Genomic DNA, 27,715 nt, shown 5'->3' on the forward strand with positions numbered 1-27,715 from the left:
TCTCCACAGCCTGCATTCAGTTTTTAAAACTTTATTTAATTTTATGTGTATGTACTTGAGTACATATATGTGCACCATTTGTGTGCAGGAGTTTACAAAGGTTACAAGAGGCAATTGAGGTCAGAAGACTCATTGGATCCCCTAGAGCTGGGGTTACAGATAGTTGTGAACTGCCATGTGGGTGCTGGGAACATGGGTCCTCTGCAGGAAGAGTAAGCACTCCTAACTGCTGAGCTACTTCTCTAGCCCTCTACATTCACTTGTAATAATGCAGATTATTGCACAAATCCTGAATGATCTTATAATAAAAACCTGGAGCCAGATATCAGGGTGAAAGCTGAAAGATAAGAGAAGCAGAGCAAGCCACAGCCTCCACCTCTTACCTCACCAACTCCTCAGCCTGAAAGAGTGAGTTCCTGTCTCTTCCCACCTTATATTCCTTTCTCTGCCCAGCCATATCACTTCTTGTCTCAACCTTCCTAGTGCTGGGATTAAAGGTGTGATACCAAGTGCTGGAACTAAAGGTGTGATCCACCACTGCCCAACTTCTATGTTTAATCTAGTGGCTTGTTCTGTCCTCTGATCTTCAGGCAAATTTTATTTGTTCAAATATCACCACAATAGATGTTGATAAAAAGTAATGTCAACATCTTGAATGGGATTTCCATGGACTGTATACATGGGATTTTTTTCTTTTGTTGCATGTTAAATATTTAATTGGATGCCATTGTTTAGTTGTTTATCTGTGATATCAAACACTCTAGAAATTGGGATAATTTTATTGATCTGTTATGTTTGGGACACAAGCTTGCTAGAGGAAAAGGGACAATGGGGAAATAAGGTACTGTTCTTTGTTGCCAAATCAATGTCTTGAAAAATATGGTTCTATTTGATAGAGCTGATGTTTTCAGTATGGGCTGCATGTCTGCAGGCGGCATGGCTAGATTCTCCTCATTCTGTAAACAGAACTTCAAGATAGAACTAAACTCCAGAATGTATTTATCTTTGTGGCTTAATTTCTGGCTTTGGACCCATTCTAAAGTTTTTCTTTAGAGGCACTACATTTTATTACACATAGCTCTCCATACCTAGTTGTGTCATTGCTATTCTGTGTACACTAAATCATATATAATTGTAATGTATTAGAGTCTAAAATTTTAATGAAAATAATTATTTCAGATTTATTTATATTTGTACTTTTATTTCTAAGTTTAAGGAAAATAAACCTTTCTTCTCTTCATTTGTTTGGACTAAGAATTTGATTCTTGAAACCTACAAGAGAAGACATAAAAGGAAATAAACTTGTTTCTGGTCTTGGTGTTTGGTGCTGAGTGTGTTGAGGCAAGAAGAGTTTAAATAGTCTCTTCTGTGAAGAGACCATGTCCAAACTCGACCTGTATGTCTGTTTCATCTATGGAAGGAATGAGTTTTCCTGTTCTAGACAGATATGGGAAATGTCAAAATTAGGGGATTTTAAAGGCTGAAGAAGAAATATGAATATTTTGCTGTCTAAGGAAAAAACACTATGATTCTCACATTTGTATGTTTTTCATTGAACTTTTGTGTTTATGACTTGTATTTATTGATATATAACTATAATTATTAATAAATTATGCATGTATACATATTTATACATTTTTTGGGAGGGAGACAGGGTCTGGCCTGTAACTAACTTACTGTGTAGTCCAGGCCTTGAACTCATGGTGAACCTCCCACTTAAGCCTCTCAAGTCCTGTGATTACAGGTGAGATCCACCATGTCTGGCTTACATGTATACTTTACAAATGTTGTGATTGTTCTTGTAAGATCTGTTTGTTTTTAAATTAGTATACCACCCAGGAAAATTTATGGAAAGGATAGATCAAACTCTGAGTTCATCTCTCTGCTCCAAAATCCTATTTAGCACATTGTTCTGAGGTAGAGGATGGATGAACCAGACATAGAACTAAAGAGAACCCAGTGCTGTCCTTGATCTAGGCAAAAGCTGAAAAGTGTTAGATAGAGCTGTGTTTTAAAAAAATGTTTTTCAATCAACAAGATTGTAAATATTTTTAGTAGTTTATTGATATTTTAATACATGGATATATTATAGTTTATTTAGCCAGCCAGTTCCTTCTTACTTAATAGTTATTTTGTTTTATTTCCTAATATAAATTAGTCTGTGATTTAAGAGTCATATATTTTTGTCTATTAAATTTCTTTTGAAATGCATTTGCTAAGAATAAGCTTGCTTATCAGCAGGATGTGAATTCTTATGTATTGAAAATACTGATGATAATATACATTATTTTTTTTTTGTTATTTTATTTTATTTTTTTTTAAAGACAGGGTCTTACTAGATAGCCCTGACTGGCCTGGAACTTGGTTTGCAGACCAGGATGGTCTCAAACTCTCAAAGATCTGCCTCTGCATCCTGTGTACTTGGCTCAGAGGTATGCACCACCACCTGGTCAGTATACACTATCTTTTAAGAAATCCTTAGCAGTGATAAATATTTTTTACTTTAAAATTCTGTTTTTGATTCATATTATTTCACCTATCAGCTCAGCTATTTTTTTAATTGAATTTTTTTTTTTTTAAATTTAAACTTGAGCTGGGTGGCAGTGGCGCACACTTTTAATCCCAGTACTCGGGAGGCAGAGCCAGGGGGATCTCTGTGTGTTTGAGGCCAGCCTGTTCTAGAGCGAGATCCAGGACAGGCACCAAAACTACACAGAGAAACCTGTCTTGAAAAACCAAAAAAAAAAAAAAAAAAAAAAAAAAAAAAAAAAAAAAAAAAAAAAGAAAAAAAAATGCACCTTGAGGACTTATTTTGGTTTTCTGTGAATTAAAAAAAAATTCATTGTTCTGTTTTCTCTTTGTTTCACTCTTCCTCCCTCCCCCTCCTTCCTTCTTACCCCTCTTCCTCATCACCCTTTCCCTGTCTCCCCTTCTCTTTTCTTTCTTTGATGGTGCTCGGCCTCATGCAAGCTAAGCAAACATTCTACTATTATATTACATTCCCAGTTCAATTTTGTTGTTGTTGTTGTTATTGTTTATATTGTTTTTTTTTGAGACAAAAGTCTTATGTGATCCAGGCTGGCTTTAAATTGCCAAGGGTGACTTTGAGCTTCCGATCCTCCTGCCTCTGCCTATCAGGTACTAGGGTTCCAAGTATATATATTGGGGATGGAACCCAGGGTTTCATGCATGCCAGAGAAGCATTCTACCAAATGAGCCACATCTAACTTCGTTTTGTAAAAACTCAATTTTAGAAATGGGCATGGTGATACACATGTGTTGTACGAGCACTTATAAGGTAGATGCAGGAAGATCAGAATTTTAAGGTTGATTAGCTACATGAAGAGTTTGAGACTAGCCTAGTCTATATGAGGCCTTGTCTTATAACAAAAGAACAAAATGAACTTAAGTTTATTAGTCATTTGTATATACATCACACATCTTTATGAGTTAGGCTGGATGCTCACCAACAGATGAATGCTTAAAAAAGAAAATATGGTTCATGTACAGTGGAATTTCATTCACTTATAAAGAAAAATGAAATATAACATTTGCAAGAAAATTTAATGTAATTGGAGAGCACTGTGCTGTGTGAATAAGTCTGACTTAGAGAAATGCCACACATTTTCTCTTACATATAGACTCTAGACTTAAATATTGTGTGTGTGCGCCAGTTCCTTCTTAATTAATACCTAGGTTACTTTGTTTTACTTTCTAATATAAATTAGTCTATAATTCAAGAGACTTACATATTTTTATCCATTAAAATTTCTTTTGAAGTCAGGAAAGTAGAAAGAATACCTTGAGATGGGATGAGGGTGTGGAGGTGAGTGAAGGAGACAAAAGAGAGCAGTGACACATGGTCTGAGAGCAGAAGTTGAACAGTGGAAGTCTGGAAGAGAGACAGGGCAACAGGGAAAGGAGATGGGAACGAGGGAAGTGTGCTGGCACTGTAGGAAAATGCTGTCAAATGAAACCCATAACTGTGTTCTGACTGAGAAAGAATAAAGAGGCAATGAGAAACTTGTTAAGATTTTCAATGTATATACAGGATATTAATAAGGAGCATTTTGTTTCTTTTTGCTTTTGAGATACAGTGTAGCACGAATCTTAAAAGGTCTTATTAATAAAAACAAACCAAGAGCCAGGTGTTGGGGTGAACGCTGAAAGATCAGAGAAACAGAACAAGCCACAGCCACCCTCACCTTGCCAACTTTTCAGTCTATCTTGTTTCCTCAGACTGAAAGCCTCTGAATCCTCATCCGAATGGATCTCAGCTGAACTGCTGCTAAAAGCTAAAAGCTTAAAAAGGCCCTAGTTCCTGATCCTCATGCCTTACATACCTTTCTGCTTCCTGCCATCACTTCCTGGGATTAAAGGCGTGTGTCATCATGCCTGGCTGTTTCCAGTGTGGCTTTGAACTCACAGAGATCCACATGGATCTCTGCCTCCAAGGAATTCTAGGATTAAAAGCGTGTGCTACCACTGCCTAAACCTATGTTTAATATAGTGGCTGTTCTGTTCTCTGACCCCCCGATAAGTTTATTGGGGTGTACAATATATTAACCACAATACAGTCTCACCATGTAACTCTGAATGGCTTGGAACTCTCTATGTAAAACAGGCCTCTATCTTACAGAAATCCTCCTTCCTCTGTCCTCTGGCATTAAAAGCATGTGCCCCCCCCCCCCCCCCCCCCCCGTCCCCTCTCCTCCCCTCCCCTCCCCTTTCCTCCCCTCCCCTCCCCTCCCATCTGATTTCCTCCCCTCCCCTCCCTCACTGTTCTTTCTCCTTCTCTCTCTCTCTCTCTCTCTCTCTCTCTCTCTCTCTCTCTCTCTGTGTGTGTGTGCAGTATTTTATTATGTAGCCCAGGCTGGCTCCAAACTTGTGCTGATTTTCCCACCTCTGTCTTTTGAGTGCTGTGATTATAGGTAAGTGCCACCATGCCCAGTTTTTTTTTTTTTTTTGATATTGTCTCTTTTTAAAACTTATTTTACATACCAACCACAGTTCCCCCTTCCACCTCTATTCTCACTCCCTCCCCACCTCCCCCTCAACCTACGCCCTTCTACTCCTCCAAAAAAGGACTCCCATGGGGAGTCAACAAAGCCTGGTACATTAAGTTGAGGCAGGACCAAGCCCCCCCCCCCCCCCCCCCCGACATTAAGGCTGAGCAAGGCGTCCCATCATAGATAATGGGCCCAAAAAGCCAGCTCGTGCACTGGGGATAGATCCTGGTCCCACTGCCAGGGGCCCCTCAAACAGACCAAGTTACACAAACTGTCTCCCATATGCAGAGGGCCTAGTCTAGTCCCATGCAGATTCCCCAGCTGTTGGTCTAGAGTCCGTGAGCTCCTAGGAGCTTGGTTCATCTCTCTGTAGGTTTCCCCATCATGATCTTGACTCTCCCCTTGCCCATATAATCCCTTCTCCCTCTCTTCGACTGAACTCCTGGAGCTTGGCCTGGTGATTGGCTGTGAATTTCTGCATCTGCTATCAGTTACTGGATGAAGGCTCTATGATGACAGTAGGGTGTTCACCAATCTGATTACAGTGGAAGGCCAGTTCAGGCAAACTGTTCACTATTAGTAGTGGTCTAATCTGGGGTCATCCTTGTAGATTCCTGGGAATTTCCCGAGTACCAGGTTTCTCCCTAACCCCATAATGGCTCCCTCTATTAAGGTACTTCTTTCTTTGGTCTCTTACTCCGTTCCTTCCCCAGATCAACTATCCTGTACCCTCATGTTCTCATCCCCCCTCCCCTCCCCTCTACCACCCCCACCCTCAGTTTACCCAGGAGATATCATCTATTTCCCTTTCCCAGGGCAATCCATGTGTCCCTCTTAGGGTCCTCCTTGTTACCTAGCTTCTCTGAATCTGTGGGTTGTAGTCTGGTTATCCTTTACTTTACATCTAGTATCCACTTAAGAGTGAGTACATACCATGTTTGTCTTTCTGAGTCTGGGTTACCTCACTCGGGATTTTTTTTTTTTTTAGTTTCATTCATTTGCCTGCAAATTTCATGATGCCATTTTTTTTTTTTTTTTTTTTTTTTTTTTTTACAGCTGAGTAATACTCCATTGTGTAACTATACCACATTTTCTTTATCCAGTCTTTGGTTGAGGGCATCTAAGTTGTTTCTAGGTTCTGGCTATTATGAATAATGATGCTGTGAATATAGTTAAGCATGTGTCCTTGTGGTATGATTGAACATCCTTTGGTATATGCCCAAGAATGCTATCATTAGGTCTTGAGGTAGATTGATTCCCGATTTTCTGAGAAGTCACCATACTGATTTCCAAAGTGGCTATACAAGTTTGCACTCCCACCAACAGTGGAGGAGTGTTCCCCTTGCTCCACCTCCTGTCCAACATAAGCTGTCATCAGTGTTTTTGATCTTAGCCATTCTGACAGGTATAAGATGGTATCTTAGAGTCATTTTGGTTTGCATTTCCCTGATGACTAAGGATGTTGAGCAGTTCCTTAAATATCTTTTAGCCATTTGAGATTCTTCTGTTGGGAATTTAGATCTGTTTAGATCTATACCCCATTTTTTAATTGGAATTCTTAATATATTTTGGAGATCAGCCCTCGGGGTTGGTGAAGATCTTTTCCTATTCTGTAGGCTGTCTTTTTGTCTTATTTACTGTGTCCTTTGCCTTATAGAAGCTTCTCAGTTTCAGGAAGTCCCATTTGTTAATTGTTGCTCTCAGTGTCTGTGCTACTGGTGTTATATTTAGGAAGTGGTCTCCTGTGCCAATGCATTCTGGGCTACTTCCCACTTTCTCTTCTATCAGGTTCAGTGTAGCTGGATTTATGTTGAGGTCTTTGATCCATTTGGACTTGAGTTTTGTGCATGGGGATAGATATGGATCTGTTTGCAATCTTCTGCATGTTGACATCCAGTTATGCCAACACCATTTGTTGAAGATGCTTTCTTTTTTTCCATTGTACAGTTTTGACTTCTTTGTCAAAAATCAGGTGTTCATAGGTATGTGGGTTAATGTCAGGGTCTTCAATTCGATTCCATTGGTCCACATGTCAGTTTTTATGCCAGTACCAAGCTGTTTTTATTACTGTAGCTCCATAGTAGAGCTTGAAGTCAGGGATGGTGATGCCTCCAGAAGTTCTTTTCTTGTACAGGATTGTTTTAGCTATCCTGGGGTTTTTGTTTTTCCTTATGAAGTTGAATATTGTTCTTTCCATGTCTGTGAAGAATTGTGTTGGGATTTTGATAGAGATTGCAGTTGAATCTGTAGATTGCTTTTGGTGAGACTGCCATTTTTACTATGTTAATCCTACCTAACCATGAGCATGGGAGATCTTTCCATTTTCTAATATCTTCTTCAATTTCTTTCTTCAAAGACTTAAAAGTTCTTGTCATATAGGTCTTTCACTTGCTTAGTTAAGAGTTACCACAAGGTATTTTGTCTTATTTGTAAAGGGTGATGTTTCTCTGATTTCTTTCTTGGCCCGTTTATAATTTGTATATAGGAGAGCTACTGATTTTTTGAGTTAATCTTGTATCCTGCCACATTATTGAAGGAGTTTATCAGCTGTAGGAGTTCCCTGGTAGAATTTTTGGGGTCACTTATGTATAGTATCATATCGTCTGCAAATAGCAAAAATTTGACTTCTTCCTTTCCAATTTGTATCCCCTTGATCTCCTTTTGTTGTCTTATTGTTTTTTTTTTTTTTTTTTTTTGTTTTGTTTTTCGAGACAGGATTTCTCTGTGTAGTTTTGGTGCCTGTCCTGGATCTTTCTCTGTAGACCAGGCTGGCCTCGAACTCACAGAGAACCACCTGGCTCTGCCTCCTGAGTGCTGGGATTAAAGGTGTGTGCCACCACTGCCCAGCTATTGTCTTATTGTAAAAGCTAAAACTTTGAGTACTGTGTTGAATAGAGTATGGAGAGAGTGGACAGCCTTGTTTTGTTCCTGATTTTAGTGGAATCGCTTTGAGTTTCCATTTAATGGCTGTTGGCTTGCTGTAAATTGCCTTTATTATGTTTAGGTATGTTCCTTGTATTCCTGATCTCTTCAAGACCTTTATCATGAAGGTGTGTTGGATTTTGTCAAAGGCTTTTTCAGCATCTAATGAGATGATCACGTGGTTTTTTCTTTCAGTTTGTTTATGTGGTTTATTACATTGACAAATTTTCGTATGTTGAACCATCTCTGTATCTCTGGGATGAAGCCTACTTGATCATGGTGGATAATTTCTTTGATGTGTTCTTGGATTTGGTTTGCCAGTATTTTATTGAGTATTTTTGCATCAATGTTTATGAGGGAGATTGGTCTGTAATTCTCTTTTTTTGTTGCGTCTTTGTGTGGCTTGGGTATGAGGGTGACTGTAGCCCCATGAAAGGCATTTGGCAATGTTCCTCCTGTTTCTATTGTGTGGAACAACTTGAGGAGTATTGGTATTAGCTCTTCTTTGAAATTGTGGTAGAATTCTGGGTTGAAACCATCTTGCCTTGGACTTTTTTTGGTCGGGAGACTTTCAGTGACTGCTTCTATTTCCTTAGAGGTTATATATCTGTTTAAATTGTTTATCTGGTCTTGCTTTAATTTTGGTATGTGGTACTTATCCAGAAAATAAGTTGTCTATTTCTTTTAAATTTTCTAATTTTGTGGAGTACAGATTTTTGAAGTATAACCTGATGATTCTCTGGATTTCCTCATTGTCTGTTTTTATGTCTCCCTTTTCGTTTCTGATTTTGTTAATTTGGATATTCTTTTGCTGCCTTTTGGTTAGTTTGGATAAGGGTTTGTCTATCTTGTTGGTTTTCTCAAAGAACCAACTCTTTGTTTCATTGATTCTTTGTACTGTTCTCTTTGTTTCTATTTTATTGATTTCAGCCCTCAGTTTGATCTATTCCTCCTGGGTGAGTTTTCTTCTTTTTGTTCTAGAGCTTTCAGGTGTGCTGTTAAGTCGCTTGTGTGAGATTTCTCCAGCTTCTTTATGTGGGCATTTATTGCTATGAACTTTCTTCTTAGTACTGCTTTCATAGTATCGTATAAGTTTGGGTATGTAGTGCATTCATTTTCTTTGAATTCTAGAGGTCTTTAATTTCTTTCTTTATTTCTTCCTTGACCTAGTGTTGATTCAGATGAGCCTTATTCAGTTTCCATGAGATTGTAGGCTTTCTGTAATTTGTGTTGTTGTTGAATTCTAACTTTAAGTCATAGTGATTCCATAAGATACAGGGGTTTATTCCAATTTTTTTTGTATCTATTGAGATTTGTTTTGCAACTGAGTATGTGGTCAGTTTTAAAGAAGGTTCCATGAGGTGCTGAGAAGACGGTATATTTGTTTGTGTTTGGGTGGAATGTTCTTTAGATATCTGTTAAGCCCGTTTGAGTCATAACATCTGTTAGTTCCTTTATTTCTCTGTTAATTTTCTGTCTGACATACCTGTCCATTCGTGAGAATGGGGTGTTGAAGTCTCCCACTGTTAGTGTGTGGGGTTTGATGTGTGCTTTAAGCTTTAGTAATGTTTCTCTTATATATGTGGGTGCCCTTGTATTTGGAGCATAAATGTTCAGAATTGAGACTTCATCTTAATGGATTTTTCCTGTGATGAATATGAAATGCCCTTCTTCTCTTTTGCCATGCCCAGTTTTTACTTTTTAGAGACTGCTTGTTATACAGCCTAGGCTTACTTGAACTCTTGATCCCTGCCTCTGCCTCCCAAATTCTGTGATTATGGACATGTGCCATCACACTCAGCTTATTGTTTTTAGTTGATTTATGAATCTTAGTATTTGCCTTCTTATGCCTATGGAAGCTTTTCTATTTGTCATATGAATAGTATCCTTTTGTTCTTAAGTCTCTCTGGGTTGCCAGAAATATTCATTTTCTTTAAATCATATTAATAGAATAATTTCATTGATCAGAGACCTTACTTTAAGAGCTGAAACTGCTGGAGACAAACAGATGTAAGGAACACACCTCAAGATACAGTCGTGGGTAAGAACCTCCTGAACAAAATTTCAAAACTCAGAAAACAATTGCAAGAATTCACAAGTAGGACTACATAAAAAAACTTCTATACAGAAAATAAAAAAATTGGAACAATGAGGAGACAGCCACAGAATATAACAACTGTATAGATGATTGGTTATTAATATTTAGACACTATAAAGAAATAAAAAATTAAACATCAAATGAACAAATCATTTAACCAATAAATAGGAAAATGAGCTGAATAGACAGTTCTTCAAGAAGGAAATACAAGTGGCTAAAAATGTGTGAAAAGAATTCTCAACATCTTTGGCCACCAGGAAAATGCAAACTAAATCTATACTGAGATACCATCTCTGAGGGCCAGTGAGATAGATGCTCACTGGGTAAAGGTGCCTATAAGAAAGGACTCCAGCAAGTTGTCCTCTGACCTTCACATGTGCCTATCACTGCCCTCTCCTTCACATAAACAAAAAATGTTTTAAAACAACAACAACAACAACAACAACAACAAAAAATAAATAGAAAACCATCTATGTGTCAACCTGGTCCAAATAGCAATTATAAAAAACAAACCAACAAAAACCCAAATAATAACAAGAACAAAAGACAGAAAATGGTGGTGATGTGGGAAAAGGACCTTTATAAAGTAAAGAATCCTTGTGAAGATGTAGTCACTGTGGAAAACAGTTTAAAGATTTTACAGGGAAATCATTAAGCTTTTCTGATTTAGCATAGTTTTGGCTAATGACTTATAATAAGTAAATAAATGTTCTTTATTAAATGGAGAGATATTCATTTCATGAATAAAATATGTATTGTTTTAATTGAGAAATGATATTGATTTTATATAAATGCCTTTTGTATATAAAATTGCTATATTGTGTTTTTCGTTATTTATATGGCATATCACTTTTATAAAAAAAAGATTTCTCAAAATGCTAACAATAGAATTATCATATTATCGAGCTATGTCTGTCCTGGGTTTATACCTGAAGGATACTAAATAAGCACACTTCAGTGATATTTGCACATTATGTGTATTTATGCACTAAACCAAGGTATGAAACCAGCCTTGGTGCCTATCACTAGATGAATGGATAAAGAAAATGTGGTTCATACACACACTTTACCCATAAAGAAAAATAAAATTAGGCTACTTGCTGGAAAATGGAGCATGGAAAGTTAATTATGTTAAATTAAAATAAGTCAGATTCAGACAAATGCTGTATGTTTTCTCTCGTCTTTAAATTTAAATATAGATGTATGAATAAAGTGTAATGGCATGTGAATGTGCTATGAAATCCTTTACTTTGTATGTTAACTTAAATGCAAGAATAAATCTATGTTATACAGACATATTTTACAGAATAATTGTATTAGTATTATAATGAACACATATATGACATGGTAGTAGGAGGTGACTGAGGGAGGAGGAAGGGATATAAATAGTGAGGAAGGAGAAACAAAAGGGTAATGGGGAAAAAAAAGCAAGCAAGCCATGCTTTCTCTTATGTGCAGAATCTAGATTTAACTATACACATTATCCTCCTTTCCTGCACAAATGCCATGAAAGCCAAAGGAGAGTATTTGATTGGAGGATGATGAGGTGAGAGGAGAGGAGAAGGGAGGGAGAAAGGTACAATGACATATATATAAAAACTTGTTATGAAACCCATTTTGTACTCTAAGAAATCAATAAAAAGAAACTTTTAAGTACTGGTTTCAGTTTTTGAGGTTTCTCATTATATAGTTTATCTTAAGCCTATTTGTGTCTTTAAAGTATGTTTGAGGAAGACAAAATATGATTGTGCTTTTTAAAATCCCACTTTGGGTATTTGCTTTTTAGATGGAGTTTGTAGTCCTTTCATATTTAATGTTGTTATTGATAGAGTTGGATTTTTCTGTTTCATAGTTTTTCCAGTCTTCTTGGTTCCTGTTTCTCTTTTCTGCCTTCTTTTGCTTTAAATATGTTGGGGAGTGTACAATTTTATTTTGTTGATTTTGAAAATACTAAAAAACATTTTTTTTAGATGTATATACTTTATGTGTTTGAACGTTTTGCTTGCATACATATACATACAGCATGTGCCTCAAGTGGCCAGAAGAGGGTGAGAAATTCCTTGGAACTGGGGTGTTGCTATGTGATTTCTGAGATCTGAACTCCGGTCCTCTGCAAGAGCATCCAGTGCTTTTGAACACTGATCCATCTTTCTATCCCCTTTAAAAATACTTTTTAATTTGCTTTCTTAGAGTTTGCTCTATGGATTATAATATGCATCTCAGTTTATTGCTGTTTCCTTTAAAGTCTTTGCCTGTACCAATCTGTTACGCTTAAACTGCCAGCTTTGTTTAAGTAGTTCATTTTCTTCTTTTTTTTTTTTTTTTTGGTTTTTCGAGACAGGGTTTCTCTGTGTAGCTTTGCGCCTCTCCTGGAACTCACTTGGTAGCCCAGGCTGGCCTCGAACTCACAGAGATCCGCCTGGCTCTGCCTCCCGAGTGCTGGGATTAAAGGCGTGCGCCACCACCGCCCGGCTCATTTTCTTCTTTCCTCTTCTTATCTTCTGTTGACATATTTATGATATGATATTTTATGAACCCAATTTTGTATTGTTAAATTATTACTTTAAGATATTTTCAAAGAAATGAAGAAATAGAAAATGTTAATCTTTTCATTTTAACGCATATATATGTATTTATATATGTATATGTATTTACTTTACCACCTTGTATATTTTCCATTCTTTGCTCCAAATGTCTTATGTACTAATGTCAATGAGACTGCTGGTTTTCACAATACTTGCTATGACTAATCACCAGGCTCAGGGGAGCTGCAGGTGAGGTAACAGAAGTGTTCTGGGCAAGGATGGTAGCAGCACTTCTGTGGAGCAGTTCATTCATTTCCCTGAAAATTTGAAATGACACTTGGTCATACACATGTGTGTGTGCACACACACATCAGACAGACAAATACATATGCATATTTTTCAAGCTCTTTTCTCTGCTTTTGTTAGAAGTCTAGGTTGGGGTATTTTATTTTATAGAATGGTCTTTTGACATTGAGACAATTTAAAGAAGTTATATATAATTAATTTTATTGGTATTCTTGTGTATTCTTTCTTTAGTCAGATTTTTGGTTATTACTAGCCTTTAAAGCATATGTTAAGTTTTGAATAGTTAAGAAATTTTCATTAAAACACTACATTGGATTTGTCTTAATATACAATGAAAGCTAATTGAGGTTCAAATTTTTCCTGAGTAATGCATTTGTCCCCCCCCTGCTAAGGTCGTTGATTTCTTTTGTAGGCACTATCCTGCACTGAAGACTCTGGAGCATCTGGAACACACTTATCTGCCTCAAGTGAGCCACTACCGATTCTGCAAGGTGATGGTGGACAACATCCCCAAGCTTCGGGAGGAGATAAAGGATGTTTCTATGTCTGATCTCAAAGACTTTCTGGAGAGCATCCGCAAGCATTCAGACAAAATAGGAGAGACCGCCATGAAGCAAGTAGGTCCTTGGTTTATGACAGATATGCCCTTGGCTTTGCAAGTATTCAGTTACACACAGATTTCTCCTTGTCATGTATCTTAATTGCTTCCTATCATTTTAGGAAGGTCCTTCATAAATGAAAATGTTATTATCTTAACAGTGATGAGATGTGTTGTTCACTCTGTGGCTGTTGAGCAAGCAGTGACTGATTGTGATGGTCAGTGTCAGAGTCTGGAGAGAATTCAGTTTACAAAATAAACATTTCCCTTGACTTTGTATAATATTGAAAGTCCAGAATCTTTTAAACTTTCCTTTTAGTTAACAACATAAATTGTGTTACATGTGCCTTTGGTTGATTACTTACTGTTAGGAAGATGTCATACCATGCAAAAATATATCTGATATTGATGGGTGTTAGTGACAGAAAGGTCTCTTGGGGATTGTGGATTATGATTGCAGAGAGGGAAATATAGCCCATAAATTCAGCAAATGTGTTAGGAATATTTATTTTCTTTAAATATCTTCATCTCCAAGTCCCTAATCCCACGAGGAATGCCTTTTGTCATTGTGAATGAATGAACAATAATGATTTGCAGTAACACTTCCTCTTGAAATTTAGGTCACATTGATGTTATAAAGATGCTTTAGCATACTTGATGATGTAGCTTGCAATAATAAGTAGATTTTAATTATTTTATGGAAAGTGCCTTATGGTTTTGTACACAAGTGTTCTCAAGTAGATTTGTATTCTAATAGAGGGAACAAGGCACAGTAGATTACATTTGGAAGCATTATTTTAGTGTTCAACTAGCATTAATAATAGCCTTAGTTCAAATATCTGATACTACAGAAGGGATTTTCCAATTAGTTTTTCATAAGGCATGCTTTTTTAAAATCTCCTTTAAAATTTTATTGGTGTTTAAAGTGCAAAGTGTAGGTTCTAGTTCTTGTCTCATTCTCTTGAGTACTGTAACTATAGGCCTGTGCCACCAATCCTTAGTGCTGGACTTAAAGGCACATGCTGCCATACCCAGCTGGAAGCTGGCTTTTTAAAGGTTGCTTTTCTAGGTCTCTGCTAGACAAATTTACTTGCTTTTGCTGAAAGAAAGTTCTGTTATAAATATTATCACTTCATTTAATTTGAGGTTAGCTGTTCTCATTCCTTAATTATCTGAGGAAATGAATGCCCAGGTCAGATGCTGTAGTAGAAATCAGATAAAGTTGGAATGGATTTGTTAACTATAACATTTAGTCTTTGTAACTAGTAAACTGTTAGCTGGTATATTTTTATTCCACAAAGGAATAAATCTTTTATGATTTCAGTACTTTTAATTAACTATAAAAAATTTCATATTAGGAATGGCCCTTAGTGCATGAATTGCTATTCTATGTGTGTGCAAGTACGTGCATGCGTGTGTGGTGCATGTGTCCTTGAATAAAGATACTTTAGAGTTTTTTTTTTGTTTTGTTTTTGTTTTTTGGTTTTTCGAGACAATGTTTCTCTGTGTAGCTTTGCGCCTTTCCTGGAACTCACTTTGGAGACCAGGCTGGCCTCGAACTCACAGAGATCCGCCTGCCTCTGCCTCCCGAGTGCTGGGATTAAAGGCGTGCACCACCGCTGCCTGGCTTTAGAGTTTTTGTTGTTGTTGTTGTTTGCTTTGTGTTTTGAGACAAAGTCCTCACTCTATAGTCCTGGCTGGCCTGGTATTTGGTATATATACTAGTCTGGTCTCAAACTCAGAGATCCAAGCCTTCCAAGTGCTTGGATTAAAGGCATGTGCCACCATGATCATCTCTGAATGTATTTTTTAATACTTTTTTTCTATTAGAATATGAATAATTGGTTTCTTGAAGGCATCTATTATTCTATTCAATTATTCTCTTTTCTAACTCATTTAAGAGCTCTTCCTCTCCTCTCATGATTCCCTTTTTAGTTTCATGGCATGTGCACATGCATAGGCACATACAGAATTTAAAATTTAAATTGTGCATTAAAGAAAATGTGGTATTTGTCTTTTTGGATCTGATTTATTTCATGTAATGTCGTGATTTTACTCTATTCATGGCTGCATATTTGTCACATTTTCCTTTATCTATTCGTTTGTTGGTGTTAGGCTGGTTCCATTTCTTGGCTGTTGGGAGTAGTACAGCAGTAAATACTGACATGCAGATGTCTCTGTAGAATGCTAATATAGAGTTCTTTGGTTGTATACCTAGAAGTGTATGGTTGGGTCATATGGTAGTTTATTTTCAATATTTTGAGAAACTTCCATTCTTTTTTGCATAGTGGCCATACAAGTTCATACTTCCACTTGTGTTTTGTAAAGGGCTTCACTTCCCCATATCCTCACCGGCATTTGTCAATTTGTTTTCTTGTTGTCAACCATTCTGACTGGAGTGAGAGAGAACCATTAAACATTTATAATTTATTTTTCCTTTCTTCCTTCCTCCTTATTCCCTCCCTCCCTCCCTCCTTTCCTTTTTATGTTTTTGAGAAGGGTTTCTCTACATAGCTCTGGCTGTCTTAGAACTCATTATGTAGCCCAGGCTGGCCTCGAACTATCAGAGATCCATCTGCCTCTGCCTCCCAAGTGCTCGGATTAAAGGTGTGCACTACCACGCTTGGCTAATTTACATTCTTGATGGCTAAGGTTGTTGAACACTTTTCTAAACATTTAATCACTGTATTTTTTTCTCTGAGAACTGAATCTGTATATTCAGTTTATGAGCTTTTCAGTCTTTTATGGTACCTAGAAACTAAAGATGATATGGTAGAAATTACCACAGGCTTTGTACATCGTATTATGCTTAAAGTGTATTTGTGTGAATTAATAGATGTTGGAAAAGTGGGAGAAGTGATTTATTTTTCATTTATGGTGTTTGATGATTTATGATTCTTTTATCTTATAATGGTGGTTTAGGGGCCCAGAATCTTCCCATCGTGTGTGTCTGGCATCGCTAGTATGCTTTGGAAGATTGCACTAGAAGGACCAAGACCAAGGATAGTTTTAAGTAGCAAGGAGGAATGCTACATGTTATTACTTGTAGCTACATCCCATGGACTCAAAATGAATCAGTGACATGGAGACTGAAAAATGAATCCTTTCTGTATGCCTGTGAAGATTTGGTCAGTATAATTGGTCTTTGCCACCTGCTGGTCAGTAGCTGTGTGTCTTCATGCCTTCTCCCATGCATAGATCACACTCACCCCTTCCCTAAAAGAAAGCCCAGTGTATTCTCCTGCCCATTTTTCTTGATGCTCTTCTTGCCTGTTCCTAGGCTAAAATAATGTGTGTGTATTGTCTAATCACATGTTGTAACTTAGAGTGATTTTTTTTTTAAAGTGCCTAAAGAGCTTCTTTGTTAATTGTGTACTATTTTCATTTTGAAACTAATTTCTGGTACCCTTGTAATGGAATCAACTTGTGTAGGGGGACATTTCTGTATTTCTTATTTTGATTAGCTTGCCTTAGGCTTTGTGGGCCTGAATGACATTTATGAGATAAACATTCATCATTAGGCCGACTTTGGTTGTGAGACCCTTTAGCTGAGAGAAGGTTTTACTTACTTTTAAAATCCTCTCTTGCCTTTGTCAAATTATTTGGTTGTATAACTGATGTTAAGAAAAGAAGCTGTCCTCTGCATATAGATTATGGCTTTGATTTTAGTGTTTTTTTTTTGGGATTCCTGAGTGTATGAATGAGTGGGTCTCTGATTCTGATGCCTTCTCTTGGGCTCTTTTTCTTCTGTTTGTTTTGTCCAATTTCAATGTGTTAGTTTTTGATTTATCTAATTTTATTTTATTATTAAAAAAGAAAAAATATACCTATATGAAAGTAATCTAAATGGAATCACCAAATAATGGGGGAGACAGTGCCTCAATTGGACATTTTATGCCAGTTCCTGAAACCTCCAGTTCCAGGAATGGGTCACATCTAGTTGAGTCATTGGCTAAAGGGGCTCCATCAAAAACCCAACCATCTTAGGCTGTTGCTAAGGCTATTGGTTGCTCTCGACAAATGGATATATTAAGGCCCTATTACTGAAGACAGCACTTACATATCTCATTGAACATGGAGAAGTAAAGCTGGTGCCTAACTAGAGGCTTCACCCCTACTGACTAGTGTTCATGGTACTGGAAGGTATGTTGCATGCTACCGGAGGAGAAAGGTAATCACCAACCCAACTACAAGCTCTACAACTTACAACAGTGACCTTTCTGCATAATATCCTTGAGCAGTAGTGGCACAAATGTGGGCCCACTCCCTGAGATGGAACAGAGACTTGACACTGCTCAGGTGGCCAAGAACCTCAGACTAGATAGCTCAGGGACCTAGAGGGAAAACCAAATACTAGTATTCTGCTAAAGGCACATAGCAACAAAATAACTTCTAATGACATTATGCTTTGCTCAGCTATCATCAGAGAAGCTTCTTCTTGAAATATAAAGGAACTAACACAGAGACTCACAACTGGACAGTGTACAGAGAGTGAGAGACTTTGGAACATAGTCTTAAATGAGATGTCTTCAACAAAGCCCTCCTCAGGGATCTATGTAAAAGAGGAGGCAGAAAGATTGTTAAGAACCAGATATAATGGATAACTTAAAGGAAACAGTGTCTTCTGGACCTGTGAAGTTTTTGCATGCTGCTACAGCCCTTGTGAGTTCATATGTGTATCAGTCCTGTTGTGTCTGCAATTGATACTTATTTGGAAAAGAAAAATTACTTTTCTCCAATGCAGTCTTATTAGGTATATCAACCACACTTTAGGGTAGGCCCTATATTTAGGAGTTGTTGGCCAACACAAAATGAACTCAAATGGTATTTTTACTTTTATTGATTCTTTGTGGATTTCACATGCATTCCAATCCCGGTTATCTCCCTGTCCCTCACATCCACCTTCTATCCTTGAACCTCCCCCCCAAACAAAACCAAATTTAAAGAAAAAAGCAAAACAAAACAAAGATTCAAAATAAAAGTAACAATAACAATAAAAAAAACCTCAAACCCAAAAAAAACCCAAAAAACAAAAATACAGTCTTGCCCTGGAAGTTGTTGTGTGGCCCAGCAAGTCACACAGTTTACCCTTTAGTCCATATATCTTTGTTTGCAAGTGTTCATTGCTATGACTCATTGGTCTGGTCTGAGGCCTCTGGTTTCTGCTAAACCACTTGTAATGGGCTCTTACTGGGGCTCCTCTTGGATATCCTGTTGTTATCCTGTATCATGGAGATCTTGTTGTTTTGAATTTGTAGATTCGTTCCCTTCACAGTTTATAGATTCGGTGAATTCTGGGGTGGGCCAACTCATAGCCCTGGTTCTGGGCCTGGGTGGTAGCTGGGTTGGTCAGCTTGCTAGCTTTCCCTCATTGTCACTACCAGATGAGCTCTCCAGCACTGCCTCCAGCTCACCCAATGCAGCCTGCAGCAAGGAGTGGGGCCAGTTCTCCTACTCTCAGGCTTTCAGACCCGAGTACCCCTCATTCATATTGCCAGGACCACTACTGTTTGCCCAGGCAATGTGCAGGGCCCTCTCTCCCAATTGCTGTAGAAGGCATGGGGAGGGTCTGAATCATGACATTATGTGGTATATATTTAATGCTTAATGAATGACAGTTGCAGTGGTGTAGTAGTTTTTGCTCTTGTTTCATTCCTTGGAAGACATGGAAATAAATCTTAACTTTTATGGGCAGTGTTGTTCCTAGCAAATTCCTAGAAATAGTTAATGTTATATTTAGTTCTTAGCTATTGCTAGCTACAGAGGGAATAAGCAACAATGTCACAAACAATACCATGAGGAACACCTGAAACTCAAGAAAAAAACTTATAGTACCTAACATTTCTAAATAGTAGCTTGGGCCCAGAATGCCACTATCGCCTCAGTAACAGCAGCAAAGGCCCCTCAGATCAGCATGGCCCCAGCAGCAGCATGGTCCCTGGGTATCAACATGGTCCCAGGTGGCTGGACAGACCTCGGGCATCTGCAGAGAGCCCTCTGGGGCAACTGAGCCATGGACACCACCCCAGACCTCAGACTCTAACAGGGCTATAGACCCAGACATGGGCCCTAGTCAGTGGCCTGTGCCCAGAAGTCTCCATGGCTCCAGGTGGCAGAACCAGCCACCCAGATCAGCATGGCTCTGGGCATGGCACTGTTCTTGGACACTGACATGGTCTGAGGTGGCCAACCAGACCCTGGTCCTCTGCATGGCCCTCAGTGACAACAGGAGCCCTGAGCATCAACTTCTGTAGGGCCACGGACCCAGACATAGCCCTCTGCAGCAGCCCTGGCCTGGATGACACCATGGCCTCAGATGACAGTTCAGGGTATTCAGATCAGGATGTCCCTGGTGGCAGCATAGCCCTCATATGCTCTCATAGCCACAGGTTGTAACCCAGAGCCAGGGCATTTATGTGACCTTTGGTGACCACATGGGCCATGGGACTTCAATACAGTCCCAGTCATGGTAGGATCATGGACCCAGTCATTGTCCTAGGAGAACAGCTGGGGCTCGGATGCCACAATGGTCCCAAGTGGCAGCGCAGGCCATCTGAACGGCATGGCCCCTATAGCAGCATGGCCCTTGGATACCAACATGGCCCCAGGTGGCAGCCTAGAACCCTGGCATCAGCACGATCTTCCATGGTCTCAGGAGCCACAGTTACCAACCCAGACCCTGGATGCGGCAGGTCATGGACCCAGACGTGGCCCTTGGCCACAGCCCTGGTCCGGCCAATACCATGAACCCAGTTGATAGCACTGGCCACCCAAATTGGGCTGGCTTTGGCAGTGGTACAGCCCTTGGATACCAACAAGATAACAGGTTGTGGCCCAGACCGTGGGCATCCATGTGGGCCCTGGCAGCAACACGGGCCAGGGACATCAACACAGACCCCTGGTGTGGCAGGCCATAGACCTAGACATGGCCCTCAGCAGCAGCCCAGGTTGTCACCATGGCCCCCGGTGGTCATGCAAGCCATCCAGATTGGTATGGCCCCTGCAGCAGCACAGCCCTCAGACACCAACGTGGCCCTACCACAGGCCCACTGTACAGCTTCCAGTGATGACAGGAGCCACAGACATCAACACAGGCCACTTTGGCTGCTCAAAGGCCCTGGATCAAGACCTGGCCCTTGGTGATAGCCCAGGCCCAGGCATTTCCCTGGACTTGGGTGACCAGCTGGCCAACACATGTCAGCCCATTCCTCACCACCCTCACCTCTCTGGATCCACCTCTCTTCTACCTCCCCACCTTGTGCCCTCTCACTACAATGGTGCCCAGCTGTCCAATGCTAGGGCTCTTGGTTGGGTCACAGGAGGTGCTTGGTTGAATACTGTCCATACCAGCCAGAAGGGACAGGGTGGAGCTGTTGCCTTTCCTTTCTTCTGTGCCTGTGCCTAGAAACCTCAGGCAGTACTTTAATGGTACCTGATTGCCTGGTAGCAGAGGCACCAGGCAGGTTCCTGGTTGATTGTGGCCCCTGCAGACCTACAAGTCTTGTGGGGGGGGGGGGGGTGTTGTCTGTGTCCATTGCCGAGTCAGGCCTGGATGGAGCTGGCAACTTCTTGTTGATAGTGGTGCCCACTGACCCAAAAGTCTGTGGGGGTGCCATTTGTGTTCGCCACTGATTCACCACTAAATGGTATTTTTATGGACTTTTTGTCTCACATTTCTTTGTTTAGGCATATCCTTTGCTTTTTTTTTTTCTATTTTGTTTTCCATTTTTGTGTTTTTGTAAAGGTTTTGTGTGTTTTCTTGTTTTTTTTTTTTCCTCTATTTTTGTTTGTATGTTTGTTTTTTAAAGAGAGAGAAGAGAAAGGGCCTGGAATTGGGTGAATGAGGAGTTGGAGGAGGGAAAAGCATGATCGGATTGTATTATATGAAATTTTTTTCTATAAAAAATATATAAAAAAAGGAAAGGGAGATACTAGTGGCCTATAAAAGAGAAGATGCCTAGGGATTCTTTTAGTAACTTCAAAATTATTTTTATTAGGGTATATTAATTATATATAAAGATGGGTTTCATTATGTTGTTTCCATACATCCATAAAATGTATTTTGATCATATTCAATTCCCTTTACTCTTTCTTATTCCCTCATCATATGCTATTATTCTCATTTATCTCCTTCCTTTCCCTAGCTAGTCTCCCTTCTGCTTTCATATTCATTAGACTTGTTTACAGGAGCATGAATACCTCACCTGTGGCTATACCACTGAAGAGAATGTCTTTCCCTCCCCTGGCAACCATTAACTTCACATAGATCCTCAGGGAGGGCTAGGCCTTTGAGTCCGACCCTTTAGTCAGTGTTTTTTCTGAACCTACCTTGGGAAAGGATTCATGGTCACCTTGATTTTTTTCAACCTTCGACTGTGTTGGCTAAGTCTTGACTAGAACAAAATGAGCCTTTAGATTTATTGTACAGAACATCTTTAGATTTAATTCTGTCACAGTACTCCTCACTGAGTTTCACAGGCTGTGTAATGACCATCATGCCCAGTGTATTGTTGAAATATCCTTTGTTCTGGATTCTGAGCAGAACATCCACAGAGTAAACACTTTGGACCCAAAGAAGTTATTCTGAGATTTCTTTTCTATTCATCTAGCTTTTGGTACTTAAAAATTTTGGCATAAAATTTTGGAAAGGCAAGACAGAATTTTAAAAGTAAATAAATCATCTTTTCAGTTGTAGAGCCTTATAACTGAAATCAAACCTGGTCAAGAATGTTTATCTCACAAAGTATATGATTTTAATACTTATCTAATTATGTGTTCCTTTTAAAAAGTTAAAAATTGTATTTATGTAGTGCGTGTGTGTCAGGGAGAGGGGAGGTAATTTTTAAATTCATAGTCAAGCCACTTGAGGATTCTGAGTGTGATGAGTCATTACAACAGGCAGTGTGGGAGCTGAAGAGATGTCTCAGTCAGTAAAATATCTGCCAAACAAATGTGAGGACCTGAGTTCATATTCCTAGCTCCTATGTAAAAGTTGGACATTACCAGGGAGGTGGAGGCCGCAGGATCCCGGGAGCTTACTAACCAGCTAATTGAGTGAATTGTGAGCTCAGGTTCTAGAGAGACCCTGTCTCAAAAGGTGGAGAGTGCCTGAAGAAGATACTTGACATCAACTTCTGGCTTTCACATATATGAATGTATGTGCATATTCACCCACAGACACATACCCACATGTGTGTACACTGACACAAAACTAAAGCAATGCTAATGGATCTCTTTGAAAACAGAGAAAATAGTACTTGTAGAAATCAGAGTGGCCTGTCTTTGTAGACCACTGCCTTTCACAGCAATGAGAAGTCAACATGATTGGGAGGGAAGTAAGACATTGGAGAGCTTTTATTTTTTGAAAAGTTTTATGGAGATGATTAAGATACATTCTGTGGTGTGGCTCACTCCAATGAAAAAAGTAGATTTTTAAATCACAGAGGTCTGCTTGTAGAATGCTGGATGACAGATGGAATCTGGGGAAGGTATTTAGAGGTGGGGAATCTGCATCTAGGGTGGACTCCAAGAAGTAGAGCTAAAGGTGGTATTCATTACTGGCATTTTCTGCAAGATGTGTATGTGCATGTGTGCTCCTCTTCTCTCCTTTCAAAATGTAGTGCAGTGCCTTGTGCTAAGGAGTTGAGGATGTGCTTGTTTTCTTATATATACATTCTTATTTTGGTATTTTAGGTGAAGGGATGAGGAGAAACTGAGGATTATCTAAGGATAGATAATTTTCATGGATATTATAAGTTTTGTTTTCTACTTAAATGATTAATTTGTTGATAACCTACAAGTGTATTCAACTTTTCCATCTCAAGATACAATGTATCTGAATTTTTAAGTGAAGTTTTTTCTATTAGCTATAGTTTGTTATTGCCTCACTGCCTTCATGTACCAGAAATTAAAAAAGAACCCTAGCATTTGGTCATTTTTAAGCCTACAGTTTTTTGTTTTCTTGAATTTACTTTTATTTTAAAATTATGTGTGTGCATCTGTGTATAGGTATGTACACATGAGAATGGGTACTTGTAGAGTCCAGACATGTCAGCTGGAGTTACAGTAGTTCTGTGCTTCCTGACATGGATACTAGGAACTGAACTCAGATCAGTATAAATGTACTAGTAACTCTTAATTGCAGAGCCATCTCTCCAGCCTCAAAGGTCTATATAGTTCTTAATGACACATTAAATACATTCACATTTTGTGTAACTCTTACCACCACCTTCTCTATAACCTTCTAACTTTCCCATGTTGAAACTCTGTAACTAATGGATTTTGAACTTATAATTTATGCCCAGCCCTGGTTGAATAAATGAAATCTTTGATTTATGTTTAGAAACTCATTATGATCCCTTTGCAGAGAAGCAAAGAAATAGTAGAATTCATATTGTTAAACCTTCTGGGTTTTGGCACCAGATGTATGCGACTGGCCACAGTAAAGAAACTGCCAACATGACCACCTCATTATTAGGGGAATGTTTTTATTATGAATAAGAGAGAAAAAATATCCAGAGGTATCTGGAAGACTCAAGAGCAGAGAGAAAGATAATCAGACTGGACATGGCCAGAGCTATCTGAGAAAGAGATAAGAGAGAATGGGAGAGTATAGTAGAGAAGACTATTGTAGATAGTGAGATAGCAAGAAATAGAGAATAGAGCATAGTGAGAGAATGAATCAATCTTGTCTGTCTGTCTGTCTGTCTATGGAGGGGTGGTGTGGACAAATCATGTGGATTATAAAGAGGATGAGTAGCTTCGGGAAGGGCCAGGATGCAAGAATGGACTTTGAAATGTATAACAGGTACTTATGATACTGAGGGAGCCTAGAGGCCAGCCTGGTCTTTGATATGCTCATAGATGCCATAGGTAGCCATGTGTCACCTTTGCCAGAAGTAAGAGAAATTACTTTTTTTTGGCAGATGGGAACTGGTTTCGCAAGTTCCTGAGGAGTGCTGGCTTTTATCTAAGCTCCAGAAATCCCTCTATAGTCCAACTTGAGCTCATTTCTGGATATATGGAGTTCCTAAGACCTAACACTATGGCAGTCTTTTAATAAGTAGACTACTTCTAATTTTAAAGATAGGGTTTCTGTTTAAGTTCCTTCAGATATTTGTTAAGGAGCAAAAACAGGGGATATTATAACTCTGTCAAAGTTTTTCTAGTCTTGTTGGTTGAAATAGCTCTCTCTCTTTGTCTCTTTGGTCTTTGTATGTAGCAGAATATAGAAAACTGCATTTTAGGGGCCAAAGAGATGGTTCAGCAGTTAAGAATACTTGCTGCTTATGGAGAGTACCTATCAGAGTTCTGCTCCCAGTACTCTCATGTTGGCTCATGATTGTTTAAACTTTAGTTCCAGGGAATCTGATTCCCTTTTCTGACGTCTGTAACCACATGGTGTGAATGTGGTGTCCATACATAAATGTATGCAAAACATTTACACACATAAAATGAAAAGAAATAAAGTATTTTTTAAAAAAATATGTTTAGCTTGTTTTTTCTTTTTTTCTTTTTTGAGATAAAGTCTTACTTACAGAGATCCCCTGCCTCTGCCTCCCTAGTGCTAGGATTAAAGATGTATGCTACCACTCCTGACTTTAGCTTAGATTTTGTGTAAAGGCTTTAAAGGTTGCCAGTTAAGGGCTGGTTTGAACCATGGTGATCCTAGCCTAGTTTTGGGCGCTGTCCTGTCCTTCTGTATGACAATTTTACTCTGGTGCTGCATAATCTGATGATGATGAGGTCCTTTTTTTTATTCCTACTTCTTTTACTTAAGCTAAAATCTGCTACCAATTTGAACTTTTCCCTTACTTCAAAATAGCACATCGGACAAATGCCAGGAAACAGTACAGCTTTCTTCCCAAAACAATGAGTTGACCTCTTTGCAGTTATTAAACATGCAGATCTCCCAGCTGGCCCACGAAGAAGGTGATGACAATTGTTTGGCTGTTGCCCTCTTTGACTTTCTTAGTAAATGCTTAAGTAGTCTGTTCTTTGAACATTTCAGAAGGCAGCAATCTGTAGCAGTGTTCACAACATTTCAAGAACATATAAGCCTTTCAGGAAGCTATACAGTCAAGAACTCTTGCTTTAGAAAAACTATCATGGACACATACATTTTTCATGTGATATTTGGGAGTTTCTATACTCTGAAATGTATTTAATTACATTGTGGGAGCCATCTAGATTAAGATCTGCTGTCAGTATCAGTATCAGTGACATTTTCTGAGAAATTCCGTTTTTAACTTCCTCATGATTGGTGAAAGAACATAGTAGAAAAGGTTGAATAAAGTTGTGACTATATCTGAGTTCAGTCACACTATTAGTGTGTCATAAACACATTGACAAATAGGTTCAAGATGCTTGTAAACTTCCGAGTTGTCTAGTTCAGATATCATCTAGATAGGTTTCTGAGTGTAGGTTGACACATTGCATCCCCGCCTCCTTTTATGGTAGTGGTTAAAGTTATTGTCTTAGTTAGGGTTTCTGTTGCTGTGAAGAGACACCATGACCATGGCAACTCCTACAAAGGAAAACATAATTGAGGCTGGCTTACAGCTTCAGGTGTTTAGTCCATTATTGTCATGGTAGGGAGCATGGCATCATGCAGGCAGGAATGGTGCTGGAGCAGGAGCTGAGAGTTTTACACCTTGATCTGTAGGCAGCAGAAGGAGACTGTGTGCCACACTGAGTGTAGCTTGAGCATATGAGAATCAGAGCCTGTCCCCACAATAACACACTTCCTCCAACAAGGCCACACCTCCTAATAGTGCCACTCCCTATGGTCCAAGCATTCAAACACATGAGTCTATTGGGGCCATTCCTATTCAAACCACCAGTTATATTTATAATATGACTTCTCAAATGTATCCCTGCCCCCTTTTGATATAGACTTTTACTGTGTGGTTATACTGGCTTTGAATATATGATTCTCCTAACTCAGCCTCTTGTGTTCTAAGGTTACAAATGCATATCACCAAGCCTACGTCTTCTGTACTTGGTCACGTGATGTTTTTCTCTCCTTATTCCTATTACACAGTAGTACAGAGAAAATGAAAGACGAAGGAACAACAAAAGATGATCGAATTTTGAGTTGAAATTACCAGTTCTAGTAGAAGAAAGCTCTGGTGGTTTGAATGAGAATGGCCCCCATAGGCTCATATATTTGAATACTTGGTCTGCAATTGGTGGAACTGTTTTGGAAGGTTTGGAGGTGTGAACTTGTTGGAGATGGGCTTTGAGGTTTCAAAATATTTGGTTCATTCCTAGCTTGCTGTCTGCCTTCTGCTTGTGTATCAAGATGTAAGTTTTCAGCTGCTGCTCCAGCTGCTTGTCACTGTGTCTTCACTCTGCCATCATAGCCTCTTTAATAAATTTTCTTGGTTCTGGTATCTTTATCACAGCAATAGAGAAATAACTAAGACTTAAAACTTCATCCTATTTAAATTCTAATACTATTCAGTGTGACATAAAAGAGCATTTTAGTTTGATTAGTTAGCTTTTTTGTGAAGAAATTGCCCCTTTTTCTTTATGTATGATCTTTTTTCTTAACCATTGTTGTAGTGAAACTGAGGGCTGCTAAGCAGAGCTATTGGTTTTGCACGTGCTTCTTCCTAATTGTGTGTGTGCTCTCCATTCTTCATTGATGTTATTCTAGTCTTTCAGTGAGGTGAACTAAAGCACGATCCTAATTAATCTTTTTTTTTATTAAGAATTTTTTAAATTCATTTTACATACCAATCACAGATCCTCCTCTGAGTCCCTCCTCCTGTCCCTCCAACCTCTTCCCCTAACCCATTCCCCATTCCTTCCTACAAGAAGGTAAGGCCTCCCACGGGGAGTCAGCAGAGCCTGGTACATTCAATATAGGCAGGTCCAAGCCTCTCCTCCTGCCTCAAGGCTGTATGAGATGTCCTACCATAGGTAATGGGCTCCAAAAAGCCAGTTCATGCACCAGGGATGGATTCTGATCCTACTGCCAGGGGACCCCTTAAGATGATCAAGCTATACAACTGTCTTACTATGCAGAGGGCCTAGTCTAGTCCCGTGGAGGTTCCACAGGTGTTGGTCTAAATTTCATGAGTTGCCACTAGTTTGGTTTAGTTGTCTCTGTAGGTTTCCCCATCATGATCTTGATGCCCCTTGCTCATAGAATCCCTCTTCCCTCTCTTCCACTGGACTCCTGGAATTCAGCCTGGTGTTTGGCTGTGGATCTCTGCATCTGCTTCCATCAGTTAATGGAGAAATATTCTAT

At 39.0% G+C, this 27,715-nt stretch overlaps 1 protein-coding gene across 1 annotated transcript in view; it reads left to right on the forward strand.

The window, feature by feature from the left end:
- Positions 1-27,715, forward strand: part of Exoc6b (exocyst complex component 6B) — a 493,791-nt gene that overhangs the window by 86,237 nt on the left and 379,839 nt on the right. The window contains exon 6 of the mRNA XM_059258084.1: positions 13,273-13,477. Coding sequence (XP_059114067.1) covers positions 13,273-13,477 — 205 coding nt within the window. The remainder of the gene's footprint in view (positions 1-13,272; positions 13,478-27,715) is intronic.

This window comes from Peromyscus eremicus, chromosome 3 (assembly GCF_949786415.1).
Source record: "Peromyscus eremicus chromosome 3, PerEre_H2_v1, whole genome shotgun sequence".
Classification (NCBI taxonomy): Eukaryota; Metazoa; Chordata; class Mammalia; order Rodentia; family Cricetidae; genus Peromyscus; species Peromyscus eremicus.